Source organism: Aythya ferina, assembly GCF_964211825.1.
Source record: "Aythya ferina genome assembly, chromosome: 4".
NCBI lineage: Eukaryota > Metazoa > Chordata > Aves > Anseriformes > Anatidae > Aythya > Aythya ferina.
In genome coordinates this window covers 24,280,161-24,297,220 of record NC_140300.1, presented here as the reverse complement: position 1 = coordinate 24,297,220, position 17,060 = coordinate 24,280,161, and the positions used below count along the sequence as shown (strand labels likewise).

General features: G+C 36.0%; 1 protein-coding gene across 3 annotated transcripts in view; it reads left to right on the top strand.

The window, feature by feature from the left end:
• Window positions 1-17,060, top strand: part of PDS5A (PDS5 cohesin associated factor A) — a 79,344-nt gene that overhangs the window by 58,551 nt on the left and 3,733 nt on the right. For all 3 annotated transcript variants that reach the window (XM_084518401.1, XM_084518403.1, XM_084518402.1), the window contains exons 20-31: window positions 884-1,007; window positions 2,137-2,295; window positions 2,560-2,628; window positions 3,290-3,426; window positions 4,134-4,257; window positions 4,535-4,739; window positions 5,227-5,341; window positions 8,482-8,614; window positions 9,261-9,380; window positions 10,446-10,508; window positions 13,612-13,757; window positions 14,842-14,947. In XM_084518401.1, coding sequence (XP_084374527.1) covers window positions 884-1,007; window positions 2,137-2,295; window positions 2,560-2,628; window positions 3,290-3,426; window positions 4,134-4,257; window positions 4,535-4,739; window positions 5,227-5,341; window positions 8,482-8,614; window positions 9,261-9,380; window positions 10,446-10,508; window positions 13,612-13,757; window positions 14,842-14,947 — 1,501 coding nt within the window. The remainder of the gene's footprint in view (window positions 1-883; window positions 1,008-2,136; window positions 2,296-2,559; window positions 2,629-3,289; window positions 3,427-4,133; window positions 4,258-4,534; window positions 4,740-5,226; window positions 5,342-8,481; window positions 8,615-9,260; window positions 9,381-10,445; window positions 10,509-13,611; window positions 13,758-14,841; window positions 14,948-17,060) is intronic.

Sequence of the window (17,060 nt, the reverse complement as noted above, 5' to 3'; positions counted from 1 at the left end):
CCACGGGTCCTGTCACTGGTGTTAATGGAGAAAAGGTCTCCTGCCTCTCGAATGTATGCCACTTCTGCATACCTTAGGATGCTGCTAATGTTTTTTCAAGGGGTCTTTGATTATTTGTTAGTTTTCAGGTTCTGTGCTTTTTTGAGGAAAAAATTTCAAGGCTTCTTTCAACCCTGCAAGCTTTTCTTTCATCTCTATTGCTACTTCTGATTATGTAGAATTTGTCAGTGAAGCTTGCATGCTAAATAATCCATATACTGAATGCTGTATTGTTAGTGAGCTTTTCCATAAAGTAGGATTTTTTTTAAAATGTTTGTTGGATGTTCTGTAAACGATTTTGTTTTCCCATCTCAGTGACTGAGCTACATGGTAAACCTCATGAGTTAGTGTCTCAGGCGATGGGCCTGCCTTCCCGCACTTTAAGGAGTGGTCCCTGCAGTGGCTTTTGCCCTCCTCTTTCCCTCAGTGACCTCTGATCAGCAAATAGATTTTAGGGTATTAAAATGCAGAAACTCAAAGCTGAGTATTCACCTGAGTATACATTGCAATTAAAGACCAAAGTTAAAGCAGTAAAGGCCTCTAAACCCACTATTGTGTAACAGCTACTTCTAGCTAATCTTATTTTGATTTTTTTTTTTTTCATGCTTGATTTTCCCTGGGGGCTTTTTTTTCTGCTTAACAGTGTACAGATAGATGTTCAACAAGTAATACTATAAATAAATTTCATTTTACTTTTCAATTCGTGATTACAATCTTTTCTAAACAGGCTTCAAAGGGGCACATGATTTGTAGGGCTGTGTTCTATGGGGATATATCTGTATAGGTGAAAAGTGTTGTGTTTTGTAGATTACAAATTATATTTTAAATTATTTAATGTTCACAGAACATTAATTCCGATTTTGCATCAGAAAGCAAAAAGAGGCACTCCTCATCAGGCAAAACAAGCTGTTCACTGTATACATGCCATATTTTCAAATAAAGAAGTGCAACTTGCACAGATCTTTGAGGTATGTCTTGCTTTTTTGTTTTTAAGATTTGTTTCTGTTCTATGCATCTAATTAACAGATAACAATTTGTAAGGTCAGCAAGCCTTAAAGGTACATGGTAGTTGAGATAAGTCATTAATTTCACAATAACAAATTACTAATGTTCTATTTGTTACAGTCCTGATTTTGTAATATTCTGATACATAAGATACTCCTTTTTGTCTATATAGGAGAAGTAGGGGGAAAATAAACTAAATATGCCAGAATGATCCACACTAACTCCCATGAGAGCACCTGTAGTAGATACTAAATGAGTAATAACATCGTCCACTTCCAAACTGCATTGAGTTACCATGCTCTAAGGTCTCTGCTCATACAGCACATTCTTACTACGAAAGTTATTGCAGAGTAACTATACTCTGATACTGCCTAGGCTCAGACAATGACTTACTGCTCACTACTTAAACAAATTGTGAAGCGATTCACATTATACAGAACATAGAAGTTATTACTTTTCACTGTAAGCTCTTAATTAATCTGCACTTGTAAAATATAGATTCTCCACCTTGGCTGTCTTTGAACATAATTCAGAAGTGTGAAAATCTTTGAATTACAGAGTTTGATCTCTCTGCTTAGACTTACATGAGAGTGCAAATTCATGTTCCCTTCGCTACTATCAGGATACAATGCAAAGGTACTGAGTGACACAGCAGCATGGAATTATCCTTGTAACCCTTGTCTGGAAGGGAAATACTGACCACCAGTAGAAGTATCGCTGTTTGCTTCCAAGGTTTTTTGTTTTTTTTTTTCCTCCTATTATTTTCTGGCATTTGTAGTTAAAAATTAAGGTTTTCACAAGTCATGAATAGAATAGAGCTGAGGGTTTTTCCCATGTCTCCCAAGACTTAATGTTTTCACTGTTAAAACAGGAAAGATCATAAGTGTTTTGCCTGTATCTCATGCGAGATTTTTGATTATTCTGTTAATTGGGAAATTGCATTTTTTCTCCATTTCGTTTGGCTAGTGTTATTAATTCTTAGGGACAAAACGTAAAATCATCAGCAGTCCAATAGTAAAATAAGTGATTTTGGGGCATGTAATTTACATATCTGTTGCTCATTTTGAATTTGATTTTTCTCTTCTTCCTTAGCCTCTTAGTAGAAGTTTGAATGCTGATGTACCAGAGCAACTTATAACTCCATTAGTCTCACTGGGTCATATTTCTATGTTGGCTCCAGACCAGTTTGCTTCTCCAATGAAATCTGTTGTTGCAAATTTCATTGTGAAAGATCTCCTAATGAATGACAGGGTAAGATTGATTTATTATTATTATTAGTTTAATAAGTCCTTGCTGTTCTGTGTGCTTGCTATTAACTCTCTGGGGAATAGAGCTGTTTTCTTGTAAATCGGGTAAATAAAGGAATGTTCTATAAATGGCTCGTACAGTGATACTGCATTATAAAAATAAATCTTTTGTGTGAAAGAAAGCTTAGTCCATGACTCTTCTTCATTTCTATCTCTACATTTTCTGTATGGGTTAAACCAGTTCTTAAACTTACATGAGTATCTGTAGTCAACAGGTGAGAAAAATGGAAAATTGTGGTCTCCAGATGAAGAGGTTTCTCCAGAAGTATTAGCAAAGGTGAATGATCAGCTCTCAATAATAATGTATATATTTAAGATTAAAAACTTACTTTTTTGAAGTTAAGCAATGGAAAATAAAAGAGTAAATCCCTTTGAGTACTTTGGTATTAGTTTTTTTTAGAATATGCACTATTTTAGAGGGTTTTTTGGGATTATACACACAGTTACAGAACTGGTGGAAACCATGTGTTTTGGTGTCTTCGCTTATATTTTTTTTTTAACCTCCTATTATTTTCTGGCATTCACTACACTTGAGTATATTGAGAAAATTCAGACACTCAAAAGTTTTAGTTTTTCTTATAAGAAAAGTAATTTGACTTTACTGACTAAACAGATTTGAAACACATTGATTAATTTTCTTCATTCAGCTTCGTAGGTTATTCACTGTGAAGCTAATTGTGTTAATTTCTAGAAATATTTGTCTAGTTGGTCTTGTTTCTAATCATGTGGCAAGTATCATAGATGCACTTGTTGAGATGATTCTGAACAACAGTTGATACTTCCTTCTTCATTCTGTAAATATTTACTGCTTCATTTTGTTCCTTTTAAAATATATCAACTCTTAATAAGTCTTTGGATATTTCAAATTGACAACAGTAGGTTTTACTCACTATCAAGTTTAGAAAGTAACTTTTTTTTTTATTTTTCATTTTTGACAGGTGCAAGCAATTAAGCTTTTGGTACGCTGGCTGTTGGGTATGAAAAATAACCAATCAAAATCTGCAAATTCCACACTCCGGTTATTATCAGCTATGCTTGTCAGTGAAGGAGACTTGACAGAACAGAAACGAATCAGGTCAGATTTTACTTTCAAGCTTCTATCAAATTTGTTGTAGAATTTCAGTAAATATAAATTCCTTTAGAGCTTTTTAAGAATTTTAAGGTGAAGACCATGTTGGATAATTGGGATGATAGAAAATGGATCTGACTGGAATTTAAAATTTAGAGTGGAATGGCACATAGGAAAAGATACTCGATACTCCCTCTTTCTTGCAATTTACTGATAATCTGTCTGAGAACACTGTTAGATACCTTGCTAGTAAAGGACCTTCCAGAAACAAAAAGACCTTCAGGAGTGTCTTTGTAAACAACCAGGTGATCAGATTTAACACATTTTAGCAGCTAGGGCAATTTTGGGTGGAGCTTCTTCATTCCAGCAGTGAGGTTACTTTATACTTCATCTCCATTCAGAGGGTGAGGGAAAGAATCTGTGACAAATATGTTGCTTTGATTTACATTGTGGTATGCAGACAAGAAATTTATCTCTTCTCATTTCACTGTTTTACTGGAATCAAGTTTCTAGGAGGAAAGCAAAACACCTTATCTTCACAGATTTGGTTGGGTTAATTTAACCTGATCTGAACTGATAGAACTGTGATCTCATCTGAAAGAGAAAAACCTTACTTGCTCATTGAATGATCTTGCATATCATGATTTCTTCTTTTTACAAGTAATTTAAGGATAGTTGTGGTTTTCTTTTTTTCCCCTCTTGTGTTTGTGTAGTAAATCCGATATGTCTCGACTACGATTAGCTGCTGGCAGTGCAATAATGAAGCTTGCACAGGAACCCTGTTACCATGAAATAATTACCCCAGAACAGTTCCAACTCTGTGCACTTGTCATTAATGTAAGTAACTGTATTTAAATTGAAGTGACTCTTAATTAAATAAGTACAGAGTCCTAACATTTGAGCTTTTGTTGCTGCTAAATTTAGTATTTTTTATTCCTCACTGCAGCTTTCAAAAGAGTTCTTGAAACTTCAAATATTTACTGTGATGCATCTGTTGATATTTTTAAAATATTTCTCCTCATAATTCCATCTTGATGGTTTTTGCCTTTTTTTTTTTTTTTTTTTTTTAAACAAGATTTTTATGGTTGCACTCTTATGTTTTATGTTGCTATAGGATGAGTGCTACCAAGTGAGGCAGATATTTGCCCAGAAACTGCATAAGGCACTTGTGAAATTACTTCTCCCTTTGGAATATATGGCAATCTTTGCTTTGTGTGCCAAAGATCCTGTGAAAGAGAGAAGAGCACATGCCAGACAGTGCTTGCTCAAAAACATCAGTATACGAAGAGAATATATTAAGCAGAATCCTATGGCTAACGGTTAGTATTTCAGTAAAATTGTTAAGAATACAGTAGTTGAATACTAAACTGGAAGTAGTAATTATTAAAGTTCAGCAAATTGCTTTTGTAAAGAAATGCTAAGCTTAATTTGTTTTCTCATTTTTATATTAAATACTTTCAAATTTAAATTTACTTAGTTTAGCATTATCATTAACTATAAAATACTTTCCTATGCATTTCTGAGAATTATATATGTAAAATACAGTGCTGTTATTATGGTAGCTGTTTTACTTGAAAAATAAAGTTTTGTTTTCTGATGTTTTTATGACCTCTTCCTGAAGTGAGGGCAAATAGTTTTGTAGTAGTAAAACTCATTTATTTATTTTTCATGATTTATTGGAAGTAAAATTCTCAGCAAAAATAATGCAAGTGTAAGTTTTACATTCTTTTTTTGAAAAAGTAATCCTCTGAAACAGCGTGTCTTGTGATGCATGTGTGTATGTATGTTTTTTGTTTCTTACTGTAGAAAAATTGCTATCATTGTTGCCTGAATATGTGGTACCATATATGATTCACTTACTGGCACATGATCCAGATTTCACAAAACCTCAGGATGTTGATCAGCTTCGTGATGTTAAAGAGTAAGTGTCAAATGACTCTAGAATTGTTGTTGCTGAGAATTTTTCTGTGCTTGGAAAAAAAAAATACTAGGGAAAAAACAAGGAACTCTTGTTTTATCAACAGCATTTTGCAAAAAGTTACCTCAGAAAGGGAGGAAAGCAGAAACTGCTTAGGAGTATATTCTGAAAGCCCAAATGGTAACCTCCAGGTCATACCTCAGTATACCAGATTAGTCAATTGTGTGGGCTTCTTTTAAAGTGAAATACTGATTTTAGATTCTTTTGTTTGTGCCTAGGAATATCTGTAGAAATTCCCAACAGTGATACTAAGTAATGTCAGTCCAAATGTGTGCGTGTTTGTTGTGTGTGTATATATTACGTATAAATAAATATATATACGCTTATAAAATACAGAGCTTACTTAAAACTAAAAAATGTAATGCCAGTGATGCTTGAAGTCCTGCTTCACTGGAAATTCACTATTTTGCTTTATGCAAACCTACCAGAATTGGTACTCAATTTGCTGCTAACTTGCCATGTCCACTCTACGTCTACAGTACAGCCTTAGTAATGTTGAATGTATTCAGCACAGATTATTTTACACCAGCGTTCCATACAGAAGTTTGTTCTGTGCTTTCTGTACTGTTTCCAGTTTAAGACCTTCTTGTATGCCTCAAAAAATCTCTGAGACCTAAAGTATGACTTTTGTCTTCCTTAGTGTTTTGTAATGAATTGTTAGAAATTGTTAAATTTACATTTTTAATTGTTGAGGCACACCTCTCCCCCCAGCCTGTTTGGTTTTGATGATGTGGTTTTCTCTTGTGTTCATTTTAGGTGGAACTGTAAGCGATGTTGCTTTGGTACTACAGCAGCATGTATAACAACATACTACAATATTAGAAAAGCAATACATTAGCAATTAACAATACACTTCATTAGAAAAGCAATACATTCTTGGCACAAATAGACCAGTTCAGATCTTAATTCTTTTTGCACGTTCACCTGTGAGAGGCCAAGTCTGATTCATTCTTTAAATGAAAAACGTGATTTGTTCTGATACTGAGTTACTTGACTCCCACCTGGTCAGAACCTGAAGCCAGGGAAGATTTCTTACCTAATCATCAAGTCTACATTTTGTCCCGGGACTCCCTGTTCCTGGCAACATCTGAAAGCACTCCAATGTGTACTTTACTGTTCTGTCCAGAATGTGAGGAACAAGTTCTGATTTGCAGTTGTTGAGTTAATACTTTCTCTGAGAAGTGTTTTCTAGTGCACAGAGCTTTTTTGGATACCCCTTGTATAGCTCTCCTTTGTTGTCAGATTTCCTCCCTCATGCTTGTCACCGGCTGGCTGAACTAGCCAGAGAGAGGACTGCTCCAAACAAAGAAATACTCTGTACACGAATTTTGGCAGGAATACTTCTCCGAAGAGTCTCCTGAGATAAATGCAAAACATTTTTCTCATACAATGTAATACAGAATTTCTTTCAAGAATTCTGAGAGTCAGAGTGTTCACTTTAAAGTGTTGACATAGATGCTTGCAGACTTGTGGAAACAGACTGGCAGCGTGTTCTGCAGTTGTCTCCTCAGTTCATCTTGGGTTTTATACGGCCTAAGTACAGTCACATAAAGTAAAAATACGCTTAGCAAATTATTTAGTCATAATCTGTGATACTTATTGAGTCTTTCAAGCTTGTCCTATGGAATTGTTGGTTGGTTTTATTTTTTTGTTTGAGAACAATGTCTCTTCCTTCTGAATTTGTATTCCAAAAACAATGAAACGCATACAGAGTGTGAACATTATTTGTGTGACTGTTCTTCTGGGTGCATACTTTTCTACATTGAATCCTACTTGTTTTGGAAAGGTCTTGTTCACGTTTGATTTATTTATTTATTGACTTACTCTGGAAATCGATCTATTGAAATTAATGTGTGTTAACTGGCATTGTCAGAGTAAAATTCGTCGTCGGTAGCAATCTTTGGACAGAACAGGGTTTTTGAAGAGCTGGTTGGTGTGGTATGGTAACAGCACAGTGAGCATAGTGAATAGGTGGATGTAAAGGTAGCTAATGCATTTATTTACTTATCCTTTGTAGCTCTTGGATGCAAGTCAGAAAGTAGCTAGCTGATGTTCAATTAAAACGTCTGTTTAAATGTTTTGATAAAGTACAACCCTCTGAGTTTTTGAGAGAAGTATTCTTTCATCTCTTACATTACACTCTTTAACTTGTATCAGTAAAGAGGATTGAGCCTTTTGTGGACAGGGAATTCTAATGTTTGGTCATCTAATTTTTCTAGCTTTTTTTTTTTTTTTTTTTTTTTTTTTAGCCTCTTTTTCAAAGGTAATTTTTCTTATGGAGAATTAAACGAGCTGCTGGCAAGGTTTGCGCTTCTCAGACCCCACCCATATATCTTTCCCAGCTAAGCAGTATTTTACCACATTATGAGTGTTGTTGACCTCCTAGCCACTTGCAGGTCTGCAGCTTGACAGCAAACCATAACTTGGACCACATGAGTTTTATAGCATAAATGAAAAATTCTTAAAACAAGCATTTAGTCAAAATATAATAGCTTCTCCCTATAAATAAATTAGATATAAAGAAAGAAAAATGGAAAAGTTAATCCCATCTGTAAGGGTTCTTTCTCCTCCCACATTGAGCAATGGCAAGATCTGACCTGTTCACTTCGGATCCTCTGGAGTTCTAGTATTCCCATGCAGTGGGTAACAGTCTAGCAGCAGGATAGTTTGTTTAAACCTGTTTTGAGCGTGGTCATGGCACATTGCTGACGGTATCATAGACGTAGCCCGAGGTAGTGATTACAGAATTTCTTGTACAAGTTGGTAGCACCAGAATTCTTGTTTCTATTCATATTTGGAAGAGAAAAATGTTGATTGCTTGGGCAGTATTTACAGATAAAATAGAGAAGGACACTAATTTGGCAGGCTTATTCTCAAGAGTACGATTGAAACCCGTAATATTAAAGGTCTAGACTCTGTTTACGTCTTTGGATGTTATGTGTTTATGCTATCTTCAAACTAAGTGTGGTTGCTTAAGAAAAACCTAGTAGAGCTGGAAATAATAAATAATAAGATATTGCTGTAAGTGGGAGCTACAGTATAAAAGCTGGAATGTAATTGCTTGTGGTTTTATGGCTTTTTAGGTGCCTGTGGTTCATGCTTGAAGTTTTAATGACAAAGAATGAGAACAATAGCCATGCCTTCATGAAAAAAATGGCAGAAAACATCAAGCTTACCCGAGATGCTCAGTCTCCTGATGAGCCAAAGGCCAATGAAGTAAGAAATGCAATTCAGATAAGTGTTGGGTGATGGGCTAAGGGTTTCACAAGCAGTTGCTGAACAGGATTTGCAGGAAATTTGAAAGCATTAGCTCAGACATTTTTATTGTCTTTTAGAGAGTGTGTTAATTGCGAGCATTGTCTGTATGTCACCAATCTCATTCTTTCAGAACCATGTTGACCTTAGCTAGCACACTGTGCCCAGTGAAGTTAATAAACAAAATTTGTTAAATGTTCCTGTTACTGCCCAACTGCTTGTTTTAACTTCAGATGTCTAATTTCCCGACATAAGTATCTTCTGTTGTTGGGGGAAATGCTGTAGTATATTGCTACTGTTAAAACTATTAGTTTCCAGCAGAGATGAGAAACCATTTGTGTTGATTTGCTTACAGAAAGAGCTTTTTCTGTAGAGCTTAGGCGTGTATAGTTTTATTAGTTCTTATTAAATAGAGAAGCCCACGTTTTTCATATTATAAATGTCTGAAGAGCCAACAGTATGGTTAATGTTGTATAATTACAAAATACGTCCTCAGCGCTGGTAATTTTCATGCACAGGTTAAAACTTCTTAAAGAACTACATTTTATGTACACCTGTAAAAACAGTAATTCCTAAAGCATATGTTTCTTTTCTTTTTTTTCTTCAGAAACTTTATACAGTATGTGATGTAGCATTATGTGTAATCAACAGCAAAAGTGCTTTATGCAATGCGGATTCACCAAAGGACCCTGTATTGCCAACCAAATTTTTTACGCAACCTGAAAAGGTAAACTTGTTATTAATAGGGGGAAATAGTTTGATTTTATAACTGAGAGCAGGTTATCTCCAAAACATAAAGTAACGAGTGGGAAAATGTATACTTTTTATCATCAGTAATAATTTTTTTAACACTGGCTGTATTATAAGCTATGTCTCGTTAGCATAACAAAGTGAGAGCTAATTAGAATATCAACATGTTAATAGGTATGGCTAGATCATTTCATTAAAGTATTTTAAAAGTACATCTGAATGAATGGGAATATATGCATATTCCAACTGTATATCTGAATTAGAACGCAAAGCAGACAAAAAAAAGAAAAAGGGAAATTTTTTGATGTTATCCATGGTATATTTGTAGCTGTCAATAACTGTGGCTATTTTGCTTGCTGCACAAGTCAGTCCTCTTATTGCTCAGCAGTAGTCCTAGTGAGTAGAGCAGTACTGTCAACAATAGCATTGTTTAAGAAACATACTTTTAAAAAGTGGAACCCAAGTAATTGTACAGACTAGTTTTGATCATACTGAAGGATACATCTCATATTTTTCACTATCACAGACTGTTAACTGCCTTTCCAGAGTCTGTTTAGGAAAATATAGTTTGTTTATTTAATTTTGAAATGGCACGTGCCACGGTGACAGGAAGCTGGTGTCTGTCACAGGCTACCTGCATTCATACGCAGTGATTTGGATTTAGTCTCCATAGATTATAGCTAGAGTGACAAAGATGGTAGTTTGTTTAGAGAAAACCACAACTGTTTTCCTCTCTTCGGTCAATAGGGTGGTTGTTTTTCTTCAATTCAAACAATTCATGTCATTTAAGAAAAAAAAAAGAATCCCAACTTCCATGTATGGCGTACTGTCATTCAATAATGTTCACTACAGATCTCCAAAGTACTAGTTTGACCTATCTTTATTAGATTGATTCATTTATCAGTAGAAGGTTGCATAATACAAAAGATCTCTAGTACATCATACTATCACATTTGAGAAACCAATTGTGAATATATAAAAACAACAGCAAGGCTGAGATATCAAACAAACTGTTATTTATTTATTTATTTTTTTTACACAGGATTTCTGCAATGACAGGAATTACATTTCAGAAGAGACAAGGGTTCTTCTTTTGACAGGAAAGGTAGCATATTTTGACAAGTTACAATTAATTTGAATATTACTTGTGATTTTTAAGTGTTCTTTTTAGTTTTGTTATAAATCATGAAGTGGACTGCAATAGTTTAAAAATTGTATGAAGACTTCATGTACAATGATTTAACATTCTTTTATTTGATGGAATAATTAATGCCTGTAACTCCACATATTACTTGTTGAGGACAAAACGCAAAGGTTGTTATCTTTGTGTAGCCCACCATCTCGTACTGAGACATAGGTTCTTGATTAACTACAGTTTGGCATGTAATTACAGGTTTTTCTTTTATTCAGATAAGTATGGCATAAAGTTACAATTCACATACTTAACCATGACATTGCTAGCATTGGAGGTCTTAAATTTGTAGTCCTAATACTTGTAATATAGCTGTTAAATCACCATAAGCAGTCTATTCCATTTTTTCCATCAGCCATCCTTTCTTGGGATTTGAAAACTGTCTTTCTGAGGTTCCATTTAAAGTATGTTGGAATGTTTTTTTATATAGCTTACAAAACTAGCAGGTTTTTTTCCTTAAGCTTAGTGAAACGATGCTGGCTCTTTTTCTGTAAAAAAAAAAAAAAAAAAAAAAACACAAAACAAACAAACAAAAAAAAACACCGAGAACAGTATAAATCATATTTCCAATGTAAATTCAACATGTACTTATTAATTTTCATATTCTGCATTAAGTAAACTATTACTGCATTAGTTTCTAAAGTTTCCAGTAAGAACAGAACTAACTTATGATAATTGTTCATTTTAAGGGTGGAGGCAGATGATCACTATGTAAATAGCCGTATCATGTAAAATTGCTGCTCCTCACACTGTGTTTCATTCTGTACAAAAACTTCCGCTATCAGAGCAGTTCATGTGGGTGAGGTTTGCTAAGCTGGCAGAATCCTGCATCTCCTTGCTTCATGTTCACACTTTGACACCAGCCTGCATGCTATTCAGTGAGCTGGTTGAGCTTGTTACACTGACAGGAAAATAGGGGTGGGGGGCATGTAAATGGTTGTGTGCTCATTTAGCAAGTGTTGGCATTATGTTATGAAGAGAGGAGGCAGGCAGAAGACTATCTTCTCTGGCAGCAGCCAGTACCAGGCTGGTGGTTTTATGTCTACTGCTGTAATTGTTTCACCTTTGACAACATTCAAATATGATAAAAGAAGCATTTCTGGTTGGTTGTATAAACTTAAAGCATCTCTCTTTTCAAGGCATTCAGCAAATTAGGCTAAAATTGTCTTATCTTAAAGTAGCAGGATTTTTTAGTTATGTTTTGTTCTTTTCACTCACTTTCCAGAGTGACCAAACCAACACGATTAGGCAGGCCTAGCCACTTCTTGCAGTACATTTCCCAGCTTTCATAACTTTCAATGGGATGCTAGACACCTCTGCCTTTTGGTTTTGATATCTGTTTACGGACTTGATCACAAATTTATCTGCTCTTGTTTTGAACCTACGGATACCATGCTATCACAACCTCTTACAGCAGTATGTGCCAGAAATTCACAACCCAATGGTTGTGAAGAACTACTTTCTTTTCTGTCTCATGTGGGTTGCACCAAATACTTCCTACTTTATAAAAATACTGAGTAAATTGAGCAAAGAAAACATGTGAGAAGGATAATATGTTTAAGTAAAAGTGTGGTATTAGCACTGGGATGATGCAGCTACTGAACACGTCTAAAGTAACAGGCAGTTTTTACAGAGATATTGCTTTTTTGCTCGCCAAATGTTATCTAGCATTTGTGGTATCTCTTTCCTGCCTCCTCCCTCAGCTTCCACTTATGGGAATTAATTTTTCTTGTGAGAATGTTAATTTATTAACTTGTTCTCTGAGGAAATGTAAAATTGCACAAAGAATGTGACATGCCAGTCATGAAAACTTCCTTGCCTTCTCTCAAGAGACACAAAAAAAAACAACTTCCTACTGCCTCCTCAGCCTGACCAGATCAGTCAACAGACACCAGCTGTAGCAAGACAAAAAAGATCGTTATTGTCTCAGAGAACCTCAGTATAGATGGTGTTTTAAGAAACAATACAAGTCAACAGTGTGCCTTGGCAGCCCAAAGGTCTGGCTGTGTCAGTCATGGCATCGATAGCCGGTTGAGGGAAGGGATTGTCCTGCTCTGCTCTGTGCTGGTGCAGCCTCACCTTGAGTAGTGTGTGCAGTTTTGGGTGCCACAATATAAGAAGGACAAAAAACTATTACAGGGCCTCCAAAGGAGGGCTACAAAGAAGGTGAAAGGTCTGAAGGGCAAGATGTATGAGGAGTGGCTGAGGTCCCTTGGTGTGCTCAGCCCCGAGCAGAGCAGGCTGAGGGGAGGCCTCATGGCGGCCTGCAGCTCCCTCACGAGGGGAGCGGAGGGGCAGGCGCTGAGCTCTGCTCTCTGGGGACAGCGACAGGACCCGAGGGAACGGCATGGAGCTGGGACAGGGGAGGGTCAGGCTGGGGGTTAGGGAAAGGGTCTGCACCCAGAGGTGGCCGGGCACTGGGACAGGCTGCCCAGGGCAGTGGGCACAGCACCGAGCCTGACAGAGCTCAAGAAGCATTTGGACAACGCTCTTCAGAAATAAGGTTTAATTTTTAAGTAGTCCTGTGCGGAATCATGAGTTGGACTCAGTGTGCCTTGTTGATCCCTTCCACTTACAGCTATTTTCTGATTCTGTACACCTACTTTCTATATAACAAAAACATATGCATGTTCTGCTGTTGCAATGAACTTAATTCTGCATTACCTTTTGGAAAGCTTTTTCCCAAAGATGTTTTGCTTTGCAAATATAAGAGGTTGCTCTGTTGTTCAGTCACCTGGTATTATTTAACCTATCTTTAGCTGAGTCTTTTCTAGCCGCTACCCCTTCAAAGCAGGAGGGAGAGCAAAGCCATTGATGAGCTGCTGTTAAATGATGAGAAACAAAAGTATGATAGACTGCTAGTTAAGTAAAGATGAGATCTGTAGCTCTAAACCGATGGCATCATGACTGATATTGTTAATCCATTAAAAGTATTCTAAAATATTCAAGGAGATACTTTAAAAATGAAATAAGTATCTGAAGTTCTTGCTTTTAAAATTAAACCATTTTCTTTCAGCCAAAACCAACTGGTGTATTAGGTACAGTAAACAAACCGTTATCTGCAACTGGAAGGAGACCGTATATTAGAACTACAGGATCAGAGACTGGAAGCAATATCAGTGTAAACTCTGAACTGAGCTCTTCTGCAGGAAACAGATCAAGGTACAGGACTTTGAAAGTTCTTTCATCATCTCTTTATTTCATGTTCTCCAGTATACTTGCATGCTTTAGTACAGGAGTTGATTGGGTTTGCATGCCTATCTTTGAACAACAAGGATATCTTGCTTTGTCCAGTGTTTATAAACATCAGTATGTGCCTATAGATAAAATAGCTATATTTGCTTTTTCTTCATGTTCAATAGATGAAAATTAACTAAAGTGTGTAAGGCGTGGCCTGTCTGTAATCACATGTAATATAGCAGGAGGGACGCTTTGGCAACTCACGCATTTGTGATATATAAATTGGGATCAATCCTGACTGGTAATAAGTATTTTTGATGTAGTTAAAATATTCAACTTAATTAAGAATAATAGAAAAGAGCATGCTTAAGAGGACTAGGAGCTCAGTGAAAAGATGTAACATATAATTGTAATAGTCTGTCTTTCTTCCAGTAATAGTTATTTTAACATGGATCCAGCGCTTTTAAATTTATCAGAAATCTGGAGAAACAGATTACACTTTCAAATTTTAAGATCAAGTTTAATTTGTTAGGAAATGATTAACTGGATAAAATATAAGATAAAGACTTAAAGAAAGCAGAGAAAGTTAACTCTAGCTGCTACATTTCTTAAAGCCACAGGGAAGTACAACTCAGTTCTGAATGTGTTCTGTATGTCTGCGTGATATATGCTGCAGTTATCTTGATTTTTTTCAATCTATTTTGTTTTTAAAACTCTTGTATGTTTGCGAAAATTAGTTTGAGCATTGCTGGTCTGTATTTTTCCTCCCTATCCTTTCCAGTATTAGCTTTTTCTATCTGAAACAAGAACACAGTCTTGTTTACAGCACTGTTCTTATGTTTGTGAAAATAACTATATGGCACTGTGTGTGTGTGATAAGGGACTTGGCTCAGTAACTAGGCAATCCCTTCCAGTCCTTTCAGTCTGGGTGTGAGCATGGAGTGAGGCAAATTCAACTGTATTTTTTTTAAATTAGCCTGTGTTGATATTTAAAAATGTTTGCTTTTTTTTTTTGTGTGTGTGTGTGTGTATTTTGGTTTTATTTTGTCTTCAATTATGCTACAAGGGAACAAAGTTCAGATATATCAGAAACTGGGGTCAGTGAAAATGATGAAAACCCTGTGAGAATTATTTCAGTCACACCAGCAAAGACAGAACCTGTGAAAAACAAGGTATGTTTGGGGATTTTATGGACTGTATCTCTATAATTAGCTTGGCATTGGAGGTTTATTCAGTATACATCACTGTGGATATTCTCTGAGGAATTGTTAACGTCAGATTTCATTTCAGGTAATTGTTCCATTTTCTTAGCGCAGTGAAAGACACTTTATTTTCAAAACTACTTTCAAAACTGTAATCCAGAGTAATTAATAAAGCTCTTGCTCAAAAATAACACAGAAAAATCAGAAAGTACTTTGTTCTTTTTTTGTAAAATACCAAAAGATTTCCACCTTCATTTTATTTTTCCAGTAACCAGAGATACTGCCCAGAAAATTTCCAGTGGTCCTCTAGCACGAACATGTAACTCTAAACATTTATTTAAACTTGGAGGATTTGAATGCCTCCTTCCCCTTCTACTAAAGAGAGGTAGCCATGCCTAAATAACAATGGTTTTTTAACTTATAAAGCATATAACTACATGAAGTTTAACAAAGGTAGATGTTAAGTCCTGCATCTGGGATAGATTAAACCCAGGCAACAGTGCAACGGGCTGGGATCTGCTTGGCTGGGTCTGCTAAGGACTTGGGGGACCATCACAGTGGCAAACCAGCAGAGTGCGAGTCAGCAGCACATGTTGGCAGTCATGAGGACAAACTGAGTCCTGGGCTGTGTTGGTATAGTCAGCAGATCAAGGGATGTGATTTTTCCTACCATATCTTTAGACCATATTCTTTAGACCACACCTGGAATACCTTGACCTCCCCAGTTCAACACAGACACAGAAAAGCTAGAGTCTTGCAAAGGGCCACCAAGATGTTAAAGGCTTGGAGAATTTGTTACGTGAAGAAAGGTTCAAGGAACTGGGCTTTTTCGGCTTAGAAAAGAGAGGCCTCTTACCAGCCTTTCAATACCTAGAAGGTATTTACAGAGGAGCTAGAGGTTTTCTTAACACTGCATGGTGACAGGACAAAAGGCTACAGGCAGAAGTTGGTTCAGGGGAAATTTCAGCTGGATAGTATCAAAAGTATATGTTGTGAGGAAAACTAGACGCTGGGATGCTCAAGGTCTGGCATGACAAGGGTAGGATGGATAACCACCTACTTTCAACAGAAGGTTGGACCAGATGATTTCCAGAAGTCGCTTCCAAGCTAGATGAGTCTGATTCTAAAATCAAAGCAGCTTTCTCAAATACTGTAGGGAAATGTAGAGATGGTTCATGCTGTACGCATTTTAAGAATTTATGCATCTACTCAGTCACTTTCAATTAGATTAAATCAGAGTAATAAACAGGTGTTTTGGACTTGGATCATAAAACAAGTTAATGTTTCATAATATTTTCAAATAAAATCCACATGATATTCACACCTATGAGCTAATGAAGAAGATTTTTTTCCCAGAAATTTCAACAGTATGATGGTTCCTTTTTTTCTTATTTTCACCTTTTTAGTACTACTTTGCCATAATAGAGGTCTTCTGAAAAGTTAGATAAGAGGCAAGGCATTTATGAAATAGGTCTGAAATGCTTTCAAGGTTCTTTAAACCTGGCTTTAGTTGAAATTTTCAAGGAGTTGTTATCTGTTACTGTGAATACCAATTATAAATGTCTCTTTTGAATCTGTTAGAACAATAATAAGGATTACAGAAACCGAAAAAGACTTATTTAAACATTTATAATAATGGAAGAATATTTAACAAAAAAAGCCCTTGGTTCATACACAGCACTTTGAATAGTGAGGCGCTCAATTTCAAACACACTTAATTGGTGTGTTTGAAATTGCTAAGTCATCTCAGCTGTGCTTCTTAAATACCCTTTTTTCTGCCTCTCTTCCTAACTGTTTCCCAAGCCAGTGTCCAAATGAAGGTCCAGCATCCAATTGCTTCATCTTTGTTTCCATGTGAATAGTTTCCTGTGCAGAGACCTACGTTGCCACCAGCCTTTCTGTCCTTCACATACAGATGGTGCTTCATGAAACTAAAACACTTCCACTACTTTGTTCAGTGTATTGGAGCCATGCCTATTTAAACTCGACAGAATTAACAAAGTTTCATATGTGACTAGGCCTTAATCCCTTTATTCCCCACAAGCCACATTTTTTTCTTTTTAATGGTGTTTGGTGCTTTAGT